The sequence below is a fragment of the Mustela lutreola genome, chromosome 15, assembly GCF_030435805.1.
Source record: "Mustela lutreola isolate mMusLut2 chromosome 15, mMusLut2.pri, whole genome shotgun sequence".
NCBI classification, from domain to species: domain Eukaryota; kingdom Metazoa; phylum Chordata; class Mammalia; order Carnivora; family Mustelidae; genus Mustela; species Mustela lutreola.
Genome location: NC_081304.1, coordinates 3674823 through 3692445, shown reverse-complemented (window position 1 = coordinate 3692445; position 17623 = coordinate 3674823). Strand labels below are relative to the sequence as shown.

General features: G+C 53.0%; 1 protein-coding gene across 5 annotated transcripts in view; it reads left to right on the top strand.

Moving 5' to 3' along the window:
* TNRC6C (trinucleotide repeat containing adaptor 6C) overlaps positions 1-17623 on the top strand; it is a 148539-nt gene that overhangs the window by 127681 nt on the left and 3235 nt on the right. For all 5 annotated transcript variants that reach the window (XM_059150447.1, XM_059150450.1, XM_059150449.1 and 2 more), the window contains 9 exons: positions 1190-1273; positions 1470-1698; positions 5471-5638; positions 6771-6962; positions 7427-7570; positions 10578-10694; positions 12486-12680; positions 13481-13551; positions 14126-14265. In XM_059150447.1, the coding sequence (XP_059006430.1) occupies positions 1190-1273; positions 1470-1698; positions 5471-5638; positions 6771-6962; positions 7427-7570; positions 10578-10694; positions 12486-12680; positions 13481-13551; positions 14126-14265 (1340 nt within the window). The remainder of the gene's footprint in view (positions 1-1189; positions 1274-1469; positions 1699-5470; positions 5639-6770; positions 6963-7426; positions 7571-10577; positions 10695-12485; positions 12681-13480; positions 13552-14125; positions 14266-17623) is intronic.

The following is a 17623-nucleotide window of genomic DNA, read 5'->3' as shown; positions in this document are numbered from 1 at the left end:
CCTTCAGCTCAGGTCATGGTCTCAGGGTCCTGGGATTGAGCCCCACATCAGGTTCTCTGCTCAGTGGGGAGCCTGCTCTGCCTGCCTTTCTGCCTGCTTGTGATCTCTGTCTGTCAAATAAATAAATCTTTAAAAAAAAAAAAATGTCCTCAGAAAACAGGGTACGATAGGCAGCCAGCATTTCGAAGTGACGGGATGATGGAACTTTCTGCATGGCTGTGTGGGAGGGGCTCATGCCCCCTTGTGCCTGCTGGCTGGGCCGGGGCCTGTGGTGGGGGAGCATCACGTGGCCCCCAGCACTCGAGCCTCGAGCATGTTGTTCTGATTGTCTGGGGGGGCGAGCCACTGCTCTTGTACCAGCCTCCGAGCCATTCTGGACGACTTTCATCCAGGTCACCATAAGAATCAATAGTTTTTCGTTGTCCCATCACTTCTTTTTACTTTTAGCTTATAAGATTTGAGCAGAAGAATTTTGATCTCTTCATTAACTGAAAAATACTTGCTGGGGCACCTGGGTAGCTCAGTCATTAAGTGCCTGCCTTCAGCTTACGTCATCATCCCAGGGTCCTGGGATCAAGCCGCACATCGGGCTCCCTGCTTGGCGGGAAGCCTGCTTCTCCCTCTGCCACTCCCCCTGCTTGTGCTCCCTCTCTTGCTGAGTCTCTCAAAATAAATAAAATCATTTTTTAAAAGAAAGAAGAAAGAAAAATATTTGCTAAGAAATCTCATTACCTACACTAAGCAGGGGTACTGACTGACTGAACTACTTTTGAAAATCTGTGTGCTGGAAGGGTTTGGGAAAGACATTTCTCCTTTTAAAAAGGCTTCTCCCTCATGGAATACTTTTTTGTTTTTTTAAGATTTATTTATCAGAGAGAGAGGGAGAGAGAGCAAGCACAGGCAGACAGAATGGCAGGCAGAGGCAAAGGGAGAGGCAGGCTCCCTGCTGAGCAAGGAGCCCGATGTGGGACTCAATCCCAGGATGCTGGGATCATGACCTCAGCTGAAGGCAGCTGCTTAACCAACTGAGCCACCCAGGCATCCCTACCCTCATGGAATACTTAAACCACAGTATAGTAAGGGGGCCAAGAATCTTGGTTGCTTTCTCTCTTCCTCTCTTTTTAATACACAAAAGTTGAACCGTCTGTCAATGGCCTCCTACAGTATTTGAACTGTTCTCTGTCAACAGGCGTACCAACGTTTACAAATCCAGCAGCAGATGCTACAGGCTCAGCGTAATGTTTCCGGACCCATGAGACAACAGGAGCAGCAAGTAGGTATCTCGGGGCATGTGGCTGCCCTCGCCAGTGCCCACCGTCCCTGAGCGCATGATGCTAGATGGCAAACTGTTCCGTGGTTGACTTTCCTCTTGCCATCTCGGGGGCATCTTAGCTTGGGAACAGGCGGGTCCAGCCAGCAGAGACTGGGGCCGCTTGCACGCCTTTTCCAACTCGCGTGTCCGCCGCCAGGTCGCGCGCACAATCACGAACCTGCAGCAGCAGATCCAGCAGCACCAGCGCCAGCTGGCCCAGGCCCTGCTCGTGAAGCCGCCGCCGCCGCCGCACCTGCCTCTGCATCCCTCTGCAGGCAAATCGGCCATGGACAGCTTCCCCCCGCACTCCCAGGCCCCCGGCCTGCCTGACCTGCAGACCAAAGAGCCGCAGGCTTCACCCAGCACCTTCGCTCCTTACCCTCTCGGTGAGTCCCCACGGGGCGGGCCCGCACACTGTCCCCGGCTTCCTGCTGAGGGAGCCACACCGGCCGTCTCCTGCAGAGCGAAGTTCTGCTTCGGCCGTACATAGCTCTGGCCTAAAGTCTTTTAAAGTAGCACCAGCGAAAGTGCTGGAATTCCCTCAGTTTGCATTGTTCCCCCTTTCCTCCTCTTCAGCGGCCACCGTCCCCCAACCTAACTGCAGGGACAAGCTTGTGATGGTTTTACTGGTAAACGTGTTTAGATTTTTATGAATCAGGTACTTCTTGGAAACCAGTGGTGGCCCATCCAGGTTCTGCAGTGTAAAAGACGGTTTGTGTAATCCACCAAGTCAGCCTGTATGCGTTGACCCCTGACCTGTAGGACACATGCTCAGCACATGAAACCCACAGGTCTGCAGAAAGCATGGGGCTTCCCTCGTGCTTCCAGGTCCTGCAAGCCAGCCAGGAGGGGCATAGGTTCCGTAACCACAGGCGGGATCAAAGAAACATCCCAGGGAGGGACATGCCAGTAAACAGATTATAAACAGTTTGACAAAGGGGTCCAGAACCTGGCGGCAGCCCTCAGGCTTGTTTGCCAGCTGACCGTTAGTGTGAAGCTACAGGACAAAGGGAGTTAGTAACCCAGGAAGCACATAGCCAGAGGAACAGAGGTCAGATGCATGACAGTGAGTGTGCTACTGGCTGATGGGGTCCCTCTCCTTGATGCTGCCCTGAAAAGAGCCGTAAATCCTAATCGTACAAGCATGTTCTCCTTGACATGCAGTCACTGTGGTCTGTCCTTAGTAGGAACCTGGTGGGTGCTGACTGTGGTCATCCCTCCCTTCTCGTGGCCCCATGCTCCCAGCCCTTACGTGCACATGGGAGGACAGTTTGGTGGCCGAGGCCGGCTCGGGAGGTGGCCCGCCACGCCGAGTCCCAGCTCTACCAGGGCCAGCTCAGCACTTCCTTGCGTGACTTGCCCGACTGACTGTCTCAATTCCCCATTTAAACTGGGGATAGTTACCGCCTGGGGTCCTTTAAAGATTAAGTAAGATGACACAAGAAGTTCGCAGGACAGTGCCGCGTGCCGCCAGCCCTTTGTGAGACACGACCCAGACTGAAGCACGTCTTGTTTCAGGCCCTTTCAGAGGCAGGTTCCGTTGTCTGGCGCCCTCAGTGCTTCCGCTGCAGCTTCCTGGAGGCATCTGGCCTCTCAACCAGTTTTTGGAGAGCAGACTACAATAGTCTGTATTCTTAGAGGTTTTTCCTTAGCACAAATGAAAGAACTAGTACAGTGGCTCTTCAAAATTAGATGAAAAATAATTTTGATACTATTTTATGATACTCACATTAAACTTACAAACTTACTGAAAATCTATAGTAGGACGCCTGGCTGGCTCAGTCGGTAGAGCATATGACTGACTCCTGATCTCCGGGTTGTGAGTTTAATTGTGAGTTTAAGCCCCACGCTGACTGTAGAGATTACTAAAAATAAAATATAAGAGAAAAAAAAGAAAGAAAAGAAAAGAAATAGCTAATCAGGCGCACCTGGTGGCTCAGCCCGTTAAGTGTCTGCCTTCAGCTCTGGTCCTGATCCCAGCGTCCTAGGATCAAGCCTGCTCAGTGGTGGTCCGCTTCTCCCTCTGCCTCTGCTGTGCCCCCTGCTTGTGTGCTCACGTGCGCTCTCTCTCTCTCTCTCTCTCTCTCTAACAAACAAATAAAAATTGTAGGAGAAAAAGAAGTAGCGAATCCAGTATAAGAAACGTAGCCTGTAAGATGGCCTCTCTGCTTGGTTCTTGGCATTTTTCGTCAGTGGTTGTAGCCCCGCCCACCGTCCTTCCCACGCACCTTCCTTCTCCTCGCTTTGTTGTCTCTTGACTGCTGGAACTTGTCATCCACATGGGAAGACCAGGGGTAGAATCATGAAAAACAGCCTTCGTAGGCAGTGCTACAGGGAGGGAAGAGCTCGTGCTCCCCTTGAGTGGCGAAGCAAAGACCCACAGTAGGGGCTGAACTCGGATCTCAGATGAGCAGGGCCTCGGTGACCAGAGCCTGGCCGGACAGGGCGGGCCCCGGGTGGTCGTGCCGACTCGTGGCGGGGGTCCACAGGTGAGCGGGCATGCTGCGGAGATGGGTGCAGACCCAAAACTTTGAAGCTCAGGCTGGAACCCAGCCTCGCGGTCCCCTCACCCGACTAGGTCAGTGCAAAATGGAAGCGAAGATTGCTGTCCGTGCCAACCTCACACAGGCAGCCGCTGGCTGCCTCACCTGCACAGGTGCTGTGTTTCATCTGCAAAGTGTGTGTGTGTGTGTGTGTGTGTGTTGTCAACATTTAAAAATCTTCAAATAACAGTAACTTCTGGCTTCATTTAAAATGACTCCATGGGGCGCCTGGGTGGCTCAGTGGGTTAAGCCTCTGCCTTCAGCTCGGGTGGTGATCTCAGGGTCCTGGGATCAAGCCCCGGGTTGGACTTCCTGCTCAGCGGAGGGTCTGCTTCCCCCTCTCTCTCTCTGTCTGCCTCTCTGCCTGCTTGTGATCTCTGTCAAGTAAATAAATAAAATCTTAAAAATATATATTTAATAAAATAAATAAAATAAAATGGCTCCGTGGGGTTTGCCTTCCACGTGGCTGTCACAGGCTGACACCAGCCGCTGGCACTCTAGGTGGGACAAGCAATGTCCCCACCAGGCCCACTTCTCAGCCACTTGGCCCATGTAGGCATTGGAGTTTGCAGACACAGGTTTCTTTTTTTTTTTAAGATTTCATTTATTTATTTATTTGACAGAGATCACAAGTAGGCAGAGAGGCGGGCTGAGAGAGGAGGAAGCAGGCTCCCTGCAGAGCAGAGAGCCCGATTCAGGGCTCGATCCCAGGACCCTGAGACCATGACCTGAGCTGAAGGCAGAGGCTTAACCCACTGAGCCACCCAGGCGCCCCTTGCAGACACAGATTTAAAGTCAGGAACAAACCTGTTCAATACCTTGCTTACGAGTAGAGATGCACTTTGACCAACGTACCAAGATGATGGTCTGTGAATCCTGGGGTGCACACCTGCCCGTTACTCTCCGCCAGCCGAGCATTCCGTCCCGCTCGCAACTGGTGTCCCCACCGGGCAGTCTTTCTCATCCTCCTCGCCCTTCAGTAACCTGGCACAGTGTGGCCAGATGCAGCAGCATGTGGTTTTAGCTATAAAAAGGAAAGGCCGGGATTGGCTGCTGTTCCAGCGAGGGGCAGATGGCAGCCCTGCCACGCCCTCCAATAGGTCGTGTCCTTAAAAGGAGTTTGATATTTGGTTTATAGACTCCGGAAGACTTTTGTAAAGTAAGATCACTAGAGGTGGCATTGAATGACCCCCGCCAGCCTGTACTGGTACCTCAGAACACTGTCCAGAGCTCTGAAGGAGTTGTGTTCATCTGCTGAGTTTCCCTGAGGTATCCTAAGATCAGAAAAGATTTGCCTAATTGTCTGGACTTGCCCTGCTTCCTGTGCGTGCTGAGGAGCGGCAGGACCATGTTTTGCTCTGAGACAACCGAGCTGAAGAGCATCATCGGTCTTAACCAGAGAATATTCGTTGCCATTTCACCTTAATTCGGGAATAATCCCCTGGAAATATGTGTCGTAAAAAAGACAAAAAGCTTTTCTTTTTATGAGCATTAAAAGTTAGAGTTAAGTATGTGGCCATGAGTTAAGACTTGGATTGATTCTCCAGGAGAGCTTTGGAATGTAATAAAACTTTGAGGAAGAGCAGGCGTGTCCTAATAGCATTTTTATCCTTAGCTGGACTGAACCCAAACATGAATGTCAACAGCATGGACATGACTGGTGGCTTGTCGGTAAAGGACCCGTCTCAGTCCCAGTCACGCCTCCCTCAGTGGACACACCCCAACCCGATGGACAACTTACCCGGTGCTGCTTCTCCCCTCGATCAGAACCCCAGCAAGCATGGTATGTGTGAGCCGGGGTGCCTGGGGTCCGGTCGCTCCTGCCATGCGGGCCGACGGTCCGGTTGTAGACATGCTCGTGTTACTACACACACTGCAGCTCTTGCCTAAGAATTCCAGTAGAATGGACCCTTCCGTTCCACCCCAGAGTGTGTGAGATCCCAGCTAGCCCATGGTCAAAGCCCCCGAAACCGCAGCCTCCGGATCTTTGCTACAAACCAGGAAGGAGTTGAACGTGCCCCAGAGCAGCAAACAATGTCGGTTGCGGCCTGCAGATGTTTTAGTTTTTATGTGTACTCTTCCACAAAAAACTGGTCTACTGAGAAGAAATTTTTCTCAATAAAATGGTAAAACACAATAGAAAAGCAAATGCGTAGAAAAAAGGAAGAAGCAGAAGTGCCGAAACCTGAAGGCAGCAACCCTACTAGTAAGCTTGACTTTAGCTCCCTGTTTCCTGACAGCACGAATAGCAGAGGAGATATCATAGCTTTCTGATTCTCTCTTGATTCTAAAAGGAAAAATAAAATTTTTCCTGTTAATTCTACAAGAGAATCATCATGGGCTACCTGGGCGCTTTCCATGGCAGGAGAGCGCGGTCGCCCATGGTGGGCCGGTCCACTCCAGAAGAAGATAAGGGCCCTGTGGTCACATGCCCAGCTTGTCCGTCCAGAGGGAGGGCGAGCAGGGCGCACGCAACCCCAGAGTCCGTCGCTAAACACAGAGACTCAGAAGCTGGGCCCCAGAAAGGCACAGGCCCGCTCTCATTTGTATGGGTTTGTGTTTTGCCACGATTTCTCACTTGGCAAACTAAAATGGTTCTGAAGGAGTTTTGGTCTTGGGGCGCCTGGCTGGCTCAGTTGGTGGAGCATGTGACTTGGGGTCTCACAGTTGTGAGCTTGAGCCCCACATTAAGGTAGAGAGCACTTAAAAATACAATCTTTAAAGAATAAAAAGAATTTCAGTCTTTACAGACGAAGTTGGGGCTCACCAAAGTAGTCACTTATTCTTAGCAAGCGCAGGACAAACTATGTGTGATGGTCTGTGTGCGTCTGGAGGGGGCGGGGCCTGGTGCTTAGAAGTGAGGACGCAGGGGCTCCCCTGTTCACTCAGCTCTTTGTCTCCCGCTGTCCCCTCAGGTGCTATCCCTGGAGGTCTAAGCATCGGGCCTCCAGCGAAGTCCTCCATTGACGACTCCTATGGCCGGTATGACTTAATCCCGAATAGTGAGTCACCAGCCAGTCCTCCTGTAGCTGTCCCCCATAGCTGGTCGCGTGCCAAATCTGACAGTGACAAAATCTCCAACGGCTCCAGCATCAACTGGCCCCCAGGTGAGAGCGTGCAACACGTCTGCCCAGCCGCACGTCAGAACTGCCCCAAGCCTGAGGAGAGCGCTTCTGCTTGGGAGAAGCCAGGACCTGAGCTCTAGGAGTCCTGGAAACAGGAACCCCACAGCTATGGCTTTTCCACTGGAAATTCACGCAGATTTGGGAAGTGGTTAGCTCCTGGCACCTTCCTGTAGTCCCTTGGTTCAGTGAGGGGAGTGGAAGGAAAATGGATGCTATGTTGCATCTGGCCAGACTGTTCTAGACTCCACACTGTCTGAACACGGTCAATGTGGCAGCTGTGATCCCTGCTTCTGCTTGTGCCAGAGGATCGATGGTTTCCTGAAAGTCTAGGATGGGTCTCCTATTGTAACTAGCGGATCATAAGAATTTTCATAAATTACCATGAAGGAATGTGAAGATATTATAGTACTCGTGTTTTGATTTCCATTTTGTTCGTCATTTTCTAGAATTCCATCCTGGAGTTCCATGGAAAGGACTTCAGAATATAGACCCCGAGAACGACCCCGATGTCACTCCTGGAAGTGTCCCCACCGGGCCCACTATCAATACCACCATCCAGGACGTCAACCGCTACCTCCTCAAGAGTGCGGGTGAGGACAGCGGCCGCCGGCAGCCCAGCACAGAGGGCCTCCTGTGCACATCTGGGGGCACCGGGGTGGCGTGCGGGCTGTGGGGCAGGGACGCTGTGACACACACCTAGAGACACTTCTCAGCATCTGGAGGTAGTGCTGATGGTGAAATGGAGCTTGATTTCCTGGCCTAGTAACACCTTGTTTCTGACCGCGGTGCTGTAAGATCCCAATACTACACATGCAGCTGCTCAGAAAAAGCTCCCACCTGAAATCTGTTTAAACTACAGGTGAATTGGAAGAGGAAGGCTTCCACCTCAGTCTGTTTCCTTCCACAAAGTCTGATAGAAAGACTGAAATCCGCCCCCAGTGCTGTGTTCCAGGCGCAACTCGGGGTGCTAGTTCTGGGTGCTCGCTGTGTCAGACTCAAGCTTCCAGGGGGTGGCAGAGAGCAGCTGGCTGGGCCATTGGAAGCATCTGTGCAGCTCTGAGGTGCGATGCCAAAAGGGTGACGCTGATACGGTGGCAGCGCCGATGTCCGGAGAGTGGGAGGGAATAGCAGGCCGGCCGTGGACGCTCATCCCCGATAAGGCCACTCGGGTAGTCAGACTGGCACCATCCAGAAGTCCAACTCGGCCCTCAGTGCTTGTCGCCCTGAGTGTGGCAGGAGGGTTGTGTCCTGGGACGACTGTCCGTCGGTGGATTTTGAGGATGGTGGGCAGGTGTGAAGGGGCAGCCCTGACCCGGGTACTGAGAGACCTCGGAAAGTGTCAAGGTTGCTTGGCGTCGCACAGAGCTTCGTGCCAGTGCCCCATGGGTCCTCCAGTGGTCCCATGGCCCTCGAGTGGCCTCTGGAGCATTGTGGTGACCTCCACGTTCACACAAGTGTGCAGTGACGGGACGAAGGTGACATGGAGGAGGTGAATTCTGCGGGCAGGCCCTAACGGCCGTCCTCCCGTCCAGAGCAGCTGAGGCAGAGCAGGCAGAAGGGCATCTAGAAGTGACCGAGGTCCTGGCGTCAGGATCAGATGAGAAAGTGGGCTCTCCGGCTCCAGGGTAAAGAGGCAGGCAGCCGTCCAACCTGGGCACCTCGAAGCTTTATGTGATGCCATGTGACTGCGGGGGCTGACAGGGGCGGGTCTTGGACCGCTCCTGCCAGGCCCCTTCTGCAAGCCCTGGGGAGCCCTTGCTCCTCTGCTCCTGTGCCCTCGTGGTTTGTGTTTGGGAGAAGGAGAACATACAGAACTTCTCTTAATGTAGCCCTGGGCACGTGATCATGCCACTGCCCCAGCGCAGCACAGCCAAGCTGCAGAGGCCGGACCTCGCCCCCACCTCTCTCCAGAGCGCAATGTGCTGCTCCCTACACACCGTCAGCTTCCAGGCAGCCCCTTTGACTGACCTTGCTCAGGGACCGAGCCACAAATGTCATCATACTTCTTTATAGTTTGTTTTTGGTTGTTTTTTGTTTTTGTTTTTGTTTTTTGAAGTAGGCCCCACACCCAACATGGGGCTTGAACTCATGACCCGGATATCAAGAGTCACTTGCTCCCCAGACTGAGCCAGCCAAGCGCCCCAGGTTTTTTGTTGGTTTGTTTGTTTGTTTAATTTTTAAGTCCTCTCTGCAGCCAGCATGGGGCTTGAACCCACAACCCCAAGATCAAGAGTCACATGTTTCACCGACTGAACCCACTGGGCACCTCCCCCCGCCCCCCAGCTATTGTAGTTTTGACTAAACAGCTTGACCTAAAGTCCAGAGAGAATGAAAATTAAAAAAAACATGCCCTAGACGGAGAACAGGGAGAATAGCTATTAAGCTCTTGATACTGACTTATTTTACATGTTCTCATACGTAATTCTCTATTTTCTTCTGTTGAGTATCTACTATACTGGGTGTTGCTTTCTAATTTGCATTTTTGTTTTTCATTTACTGCCATTGACATTAAGTTCTGATTTGATATTAATCTGCAGATTACAAGTCAGTTTTAATGTTCGTGAGTTTTCGTGCTCTCATTCTAAAGAGGTTGATCACAGTAGGGCAGCTGTGGACAGCTCTGCAGGTTGCACACTGCACAAGTCTGACAGGTGCCCCGTGCCCGGTCATCTCTGTGAAGCGTATACCTCTGGGGTTAGTCAGCGCACCAGCCCACGTGGGCACCTGCATCTGGCTTCCATGTCTTGTGAGATTCTATTTGTGGAAGTAAATGTGACAAGCAGACTGTCACGTGCTCATGTCCCCACCCCACCAGCTTCCACACACTGGTGGAATAACTTTCTGAATCAGAGGAGCTCAGATTCTGTTCTGCTCTAACCCAGACTGTCAGCACTGCTTGTTCCCCACCTTCCTGCTCTCAGAGAATCCTGGCGGAGGGTGACCTGGAGCCGCCGGGCAGCAGGGAACTGCACAGGGGCGGCCACCACCCGCCCCCAACAGCCTCCCTCCCGGGGCACTAGCAAGTGTTTTCACAGGAGGGGCTGTGGTTGGGGGAACAGTCCTCCAGTGCCCCACACAAGGTTCTGCCTCATGCCTGTGTCACCAGGGAGAGGCTCAGACAGGACCTAGTGGACACCTGAGACATTCTGAGTCAGAATGAAGTGCTGGTCTTTCTACGGTAAAATATATAGCAAAAAGCTTAGAGTTTCATGGTTTTTGATTTGGTGGATATTGTTTGAGGTGGGAAAAGATGGGGAGTGCCCTGGACTGTGAGTCTTAGCCTACGTGGGAGGGAGTCCGCGCGGTCAGTTCACGTCCTGCGCGGCGTTCTTGGCATTCTGCCACCAACCCTCTTCTCCTGTGCCTGCAGACCCTGCCCCTGAGAGGCTGCCACTGCCTCCTGGGCCCTGGGACCCAAGGGTCTGTCCACCCTGGCCATGGTCCTGACCATGTCACACCTATATGGTCAACTCCCTGGCCACAACCAGCCCCTCTGGAGAGCCTCCCTCTCGGTGGGCGGCACGGTCACACCGCCTGGCTCAGGGCTGCCCCAGCGCCCGCCACCCGCCTCTCTCAGCGCTGTGTGTGCTTCCGCAGGGTCCTCCCCACCGTCATCTCAGAGTGCCGCGCTGCCTTCCTCGAGTGCCTGGCCGCTCAGTGCCTCCGGCTACGGTCGCTCTTTCAGCAGCATCGCGCCCGCGCCCAGCATTGCAGGTACGGTACGCACTGGCTTCTCCTGACGTCTGCCCGCTCGCCCTGGAGCTGGGGGGCCGTGCGGTGTGGTGGAGAGGGGGCCTGGGCACCCCTGCCCCCTGCCGTGTGAAGCAGGAACGGGGACATCGCCTCTGCGGGGTGGTCGTGCAAGGCACGTGGCTGTAGGCCGGGGCACATCTGCTTCCACGGACCTGCTCCCTCGCGTCCCCCCGCACCGTGGCTGCAGCATGAGGGGGGCTCAGGGCTGCAGCGCGAGCAGGCGGCCCCCGCCGGGACTTCGATGAGGGAAATGAGTAGGTCCCAGAAAATGTGGCCCCTTCCCGCCTGTCACCTTCTCTGTTACCCTAGGCTTTTAGAAGTTTTTGGTCTAAGACATTTTGTTTAGGCTTAGAGGAGAACTGAGAAGTGTTTGTCATAAAAACTTGAGGGGAATCTGAACCAAAAAATTTCAAGACAAGGATATACAGAGATGCAGGCCCAGACGCTAACAAGATGTGTGTCAGGTTTGTAAGTAGACAGACATCTTACAGACGGAATGTTGTTTACAGACTTCTCCAGTGTACTTCTGTATTCCTTCAAATCTTGTCATTCAGTCCTTTTTGAATCCGTGTGAGGAGGCCGTCGGAATCCCTCTAGCACCGGTCCCTGGGCAAGAAGGCCATTGTGATTCGGTGCGGCCCTTCTCCTTCCCTCCCCGTAGTCAGTCGATTATTTTAGTTTGACCCCAGTGTGTGAGCACGCGGTCTCAGGTACGAATGTAGTGATTCAACATGTAGTTCAGCATCTTACCGAAAACAAAGAGTTTCTGGATTATGTCATTCCTTCTGTTTATTCTTCCTGATGTTTACATAGGAGACGTATGTAGACCTCTAATACTTCTGTGATCGTGTAGCTGAAGAGAAGGGGCAGAGTCTAATTTCCCTGTACCTCCAGCCGTTTTTATAGCATTCTTGCTTTTCTGACCAATGACACCTTTGCTAAGATTAGTGTTTGTTTGTTTGCTTGAAGTCCTAGTGGCTAGGGGTGGAGGGGAGCTCCACCAGGGTCTGGTGGCCTGGTCGCTGCCGTGCTATGCTAGCACCACCGTGACAGCAACCACTCTGTCGCCAGCACTTCCCGTTCGGTCATGCTGGGCAGGTGAGGCGGGCCTAGCAGACGTCCAGCTGTGCGCACCTCCCAGCTGAGGCCTGCGTGCAAGAGAAGCTGTTCGGAGTCGTTACCAGTTGGGTTTTTTACTCCCAAAGAGCCTTCAGACACTCTGCACCCTGTGGAGGTACTAAGATGCCAAACACTCAGCCCCCAGCTGCTGGGCCCCACGCGTCCGTTTCCACCGTGCGGCCCAGCAGCCTCATCTCAAAGCTGTGGGTTGTCAGGGGGCATTGCCTTGAAAAGGGACTGGTCGCTAAAGGAATGGTGTAAAGGATCTACACATTAGGCTTTTGTCCTCAATTAATATGTTCCATTATAAGCTTATCCCAATAGAAGATGTCAGTGGTTCATTTTAACCTCGAACTGCAAAAATGCTGTTTCCTCAGTGGCAAACTTGGTTCTGGCACAGTCAGCGAATTCAGCATCAGCCTCCCGGCAAGGCCTCCCCAGGGCACTGGGCACAGGCCGGTGGTCAGTCTTTAGGCAGGAATCCAAAAGCGCACACACCCCCGTGTTCTCGGCGTTTCCTGTCCATCCCCATGGTCTGCTGGTGCCGGAGAGCGCCTTGCACACTTCTCCACACACTGCGGTGACTTCTTCCGATCTCCAGAACCCCTGTGCTCTGTCTCCCTGCCTTTCTAGGTAAACTGTCAGACATCAAATCGACGTGGTCCTCCGGCCCTGCCTCCCACACACAAGCCTCTCTGTCTCACGAGCTGTGGAAGGTGCCCAGAAGCACTGCTGCCCCCACAAGGCCACCTCCAGGGTTAGCCAATCCCAAGCCTTCCTCCACCTGGGGAGCCAGTCCCCTCGGCTGGACCAGCTCTTACTCCTCGGGTACGAGTCCGGGTGCTCGGTGTGCGGGCGGGCCGGGGCGGGGTGCGCGGGGCCTCCGGGCCTGCTCTGCCGGCCCTTCAGGGTGAGAGTGTGCCCATCATCTTGTCCTCTGGCTCCTTGGGAAGGACTGCTCCCCTACCCCTAGAATCTGGAGAGCCTAGGAGGGGCCCCAGATTCTCAGGGCAGCGTGTGGGCCGAGTACCTCAGCCGCTGTGGTTTCTAGCCTCCGCCCAGGGCCCCAGGGTCCGGCGGGTCTCAGGCGGGCCCGGCCGCCCGCCACAGCATCCTTCCAGGGGCCATGCTGGGCCCTTAGAGAAGGTGCTTCGGCCCTTGATACGTGCTTCTCCACAACATTTCCCTGGAGCAAAGGGCTTTTCAGGCCAGAACCCAGACCAAGCCCCTCGTCCGAATCAGGCCCGTATCCTGGCGCTGCAGTTCTGCCAGGCGCCGCCGGGGCCTCTGCCGAGCTGCGGCCGTGGGGCCGAAAAAGTCGAGATGGAACCAGCTGCACGTCGCTCGAAATCCGCTTGGCGGCCCTGGGGGTCTGCCGTGTTAGCCAGAGCGTTTTAGACTGTTGGCTCTCGGGAAGGGGACAGGCGCTTCTGCCCTCCTCCGTCCGTCATCCGGCCCCCGGGGTGCCTGCAGGAGTTGTGGGGCTGGGTTCATCAAACCAAAAAGAGAATGTGGATTTTCAAAGGTTGAGAAAGGCTTAGAGCGTGCAGTGGTGGCATGTGCCACCACACGTGGGGGCAGGAAGCCTCTGGAGGCCGTGCTGACGGGGCTGTCCCTGGCTCGTGCAGGTTCTGCCTGGAGCACCGACACCTCAGGACGGACAAGCAGCTGGCTCGTTCTCCGCAACCTCACGCCCCAGGTACGGCTACAGGTCACCGAGCAGCCGGGCACGGTCCCCAGAGTGTTTCCGCCACCCCCAATCCCTGCCAACCTCTGCTGGGGACCCTCACTCGGGCCCAGAGACAGCAGAGGCAGTGCAGGCAGACAACCTCCATGGTCCGGGGGAGCTGTTTGCTTTTTACTCTTTTGAGGCTTTCAAACAGAGACGCTTGCCTTTAATTCTACCCACCGAGGAGTCATTTGCCCTATGCTCCCCTTTCCTGGGATCAGGGGCCCCAGGGCTGCCACGAACTGTGGGCTCTGTGTGAGGGGCCCTGGCTGGGTGGGTGGGAGGCTGCAGCCAAAACGGGGTCTTGTCTTCCTCCTGATTGACGGAATCCGCAGGGCATAACTGACACACCCAGGATTTAAAAGTTCATGGTAAATGACAGGGTGTGAAAGGTTAAAATCATGAAGTCATACATGCTGAGCCCTTGTAGAGACAGACCTTTGCCCAGGGGTGAGTACTCCGGGGCCATGTACATCTTCTTTGAAGAATGTCCTGGAAGAAGTGGCGGGAAGCTCGTTACCGCCCCCTTTGCTTCCTCAATCAGATCGACGGCTCCACCCTGCGGACGCTGTGTTTGCAGCACGGGCCTCTCGTCACCTTCCACCTGAACCTGACTCAAGGCAACGCCGTGGTCCGCTACAGCTCCAAGGAGGAAGCCGCCAAGGCCCAGAAGTCCCTGCACATGTACGTGTCCTGGCCGCTGCCGGCTCTCCCCGCAGTGGCGCTGGGTTCGGGCTCCCTGGGAGTGTCCTGGGCTGCCGTGAGGAAGCGCCACAGGCACAGACGCTCGTCACCTCTCGGTTCCAGAGGCACCGAAGTGTCGGCGGGGTCGGTTCCTTCTAGGGCTTCTGTCCTTGGCCTGCAGGAAGCTGCCCTCTCCCTGAGGATGCGTGTGTCCCAACTTCCCTTCTCAGAAGGACACAGGTCATCATGGATTAGTGTTCGTTGATGGTCTCATTTTGCTTCCATGACCTCTTTGAAGACCCCTCTCCAAGTACAGGCACAGCCGAGGTGCCAGGGGCTAGAGCTTCCATGTGGGTAATCGGAGGGCCAGGATTCAAGCCATAGCAGGTATCTCGTGAAACGTGTTTCTTCTGCTGCAGAGTTGCCGTGGCCCTGCGCCCCAGTAGGGATGGGCACATAAAGTACAGGGCCACAAGGAAGCCACTGTCTCCCCCAGGCATGTGACCCACCTTCCAGCACCCCCCCCCGCCCCCGCCGCTGCTCACAGGACGCCCTTGCTAAGCTGTGTCGGGGGTGGACTCAGCGACAGCCTTGGAGCCGTGGCATAGCTGGGTCCCACGGTGGTTCTGTTTTAATTTTCTGGGGAACCTCCAGAGTGCCTGAACTACTTCCCATTCCCCTGCGCAGTGAGCAAAGGGTTCTCTTCTCCACATCCTCCTCAACACTTGTTAGGTTTTGTCTTCGGGAGCCCAGCCGTTCTAAGGGGGGTGGCGAGGTCTCATTGGGTTTCGATTTGCCCTGACGCCCAGTGACGCCCAGTGATGCCGAGCGTCTTTTCATACACCTTTCGGCCATCTGTATGTCTTCTTCGGAAAAATGTCTGTTTAGTTCCTCTGCTCATTTTTTAATCGGATTTTGGGGCTTTTATTGTCGTCACTGAGTTACAGGACTGTCTATATATTTTGAAAATTAACCCCTTATCAAGTAAAGACTTCGTGAATATTTTTCTCCATTCCATAGGTTGTCCTTTCATTATATGAACAGTTTCCTTGACTGTGCAGATTTCTAATTTGATGTAGACCTACTTATTTTTTTCTTTTATTGCTTGTGCTTTTTTTTTTTTTTTAAGTTTTATTTACTTAAGTAATCTCTGTGCACAACGCAGGATTCCAGCTTACAACCCCGAGATCAAGAGTCACATGCTCTTCCAACTGAGCCAGACAGGCGGCCATGTGCTTTCAGTGTCAGATCAAAAAACCATTGCCAAGACCATTGTCAAGGAGCTTTTTCCCTGTTTTCTTCCAGGAGTTTTATGGTTCCAGATGTTATGTTTACACCTTTAATCCATTTCTCGTTAACTTCTGTGGGTGATGGGAGACGCCCACCAGTCAGCACTCCCCACGTGCTTCTCCAGCTTTTCCAGCAGATTTGTTGGAGAGCCTGTCCTTTCCCCGCTGAGTGCTCTGCTGCCCTTGTCAGGCACAGTCAGTTGTCTACCTGGGGCTCTGTTTCTGGGCTCTCTGTTTTGTTCCACTGGTCTGTGCACCTGGGGTTTCTTGCCAGAACCATACTGTTTTGACTCCTAAGGCTTTGGAGTATAGTTTGAATTGAACGAGTGTGATAGCTTCAGCTTTGTTCTTTCTCAGAATCGCTGGGGCTGTTTGGAGTCTTCTGTGGCTCCACACGAATGTCTGTGAAGAATGCCGCTGGGATTTTTTTTTTTTTTTTAAGATTTTATGTATTTAAAAAAAAGATTTTCTTTATTTATTTGACAAAGATGACAAGTAGGCAGAGAGGCAGGAAGAGAGAGAGGAAGGGAAGCAGGCTCCCTGCTGAGCAGAGAGCCCGATGTGGGTCTCCATCCCAGGACCCTGGGATCATGACCTGAGCCAAAGGCTGAGGCTTTAACCCACTGAGCCACCCAGGCGCCCCAGCCGCTGGGATTTTTATAGACGTTACATGGAACCCAGAGATGGCTTTGAGTTGCCTGGATGGCCTCGCATTTTATCTTCTTCAGTCTCTTTCACTTAGGTCTTTTAGTTTTTTGTTTGTTTGTTTTTTTAAGATTTTATTTATTTATTTGACAGAGAGGGGGATCACAAGTAGGCAGAGAGGCAGGCAGAAAGAGAGAGAAGGAAGCAGGCTCCCTGCCGAGCAGAGATCCCAATGCGGGACTCAATCCCGGGACCCTGAGATCATGACCTGAGCCGAAGGCAGAAGCTCAACCTGCTGAGCCACCCAGGCACCCCTAGTCTTTTAGTTTTCATTGTATAAAGTTTTCACTTTCCTGGTCAAATTTATCCCTAAGGGGGGTTTTTTTGTTGTTTTTAATGCTGTCATGAATGACATTTTTTTTTTTCAGATATTTCATTGTTAGTACATAGAAATGCAGCTGTTTTTCATATATTTGTTGCATATCCTGCAAACTTTACGGAACTCACTGATCACTTCCAGTCGTGTTTTTGGTTAGGTCTTTAGGGTTTTCTCTGTAAGATCACATCCTCTGCAAATAGTGACCATTTCACTTCTTCCTTTCCGATTTGGATGCCTTTTTTTCTTTGTCTTGCCTGATCGCTGTGGCTACGGACTTCTTGTGGGGTGTGGAGTAGAGATGGCAAGAGCAGGCGCGCTTGCCTTGTTCCTGACCTTCGAGAAAACGCTTTCAGCCTCTCGCCATCGAGTATGATGTTAGCTGTGTGCGTGTCACGTACGGATGGCCTTTCTGACACAGAGCCACGTTCGTTCTGTCCCCTGTTTGTGGAGGCTCTTTAGCACGAAAAGCCGAGTGTCTTGTCAAACGCTGTCACGGCATCTACGGAGACAGGAGGACTTGGACCTTTCCTCCATCCGTGTGATGTGTCACACTTTGTGATTTGGGCGTGTTGAACCATCCTTGCATCTTAGGAATAAATCCCACTTAACTGTGGGTGTATAGTCCTTTTTATGTGCTGTTGAACTCAGTTTGCTTAATATTTTGTTGAGAATGTTTACACTGTGTTCATCAGGGATTTCGGGCTGTAGTTGTCTTGTGTCCTGATCTAGCTTTGGTAGCAGCATATCATGGGCCTCATAAAAGAGTTCAGGAGTGTTTCTTCCTCTCCCGTGTTTTGAAGAGTTTGAGAAGAACTGGTGTTCATTCTCATGTAAATGTTTGGTAGAATTCACCAGTGAGATCACGTGGTCATGGGCTTTTCCTTGCTGGGAGGTTTGTGGTCACCGATGCAGTCTTCTTACTTGTTACTGGTCTGTTTAGATTTTCTGTGTCTCCATGATTCAGTCTTGGTAGGTCATGGTCATCTGTTTCTAGGGATTTGTCCATTTCCTCTAGGTTGTCCAGTGTGTTGGTGCAGAACCCTTC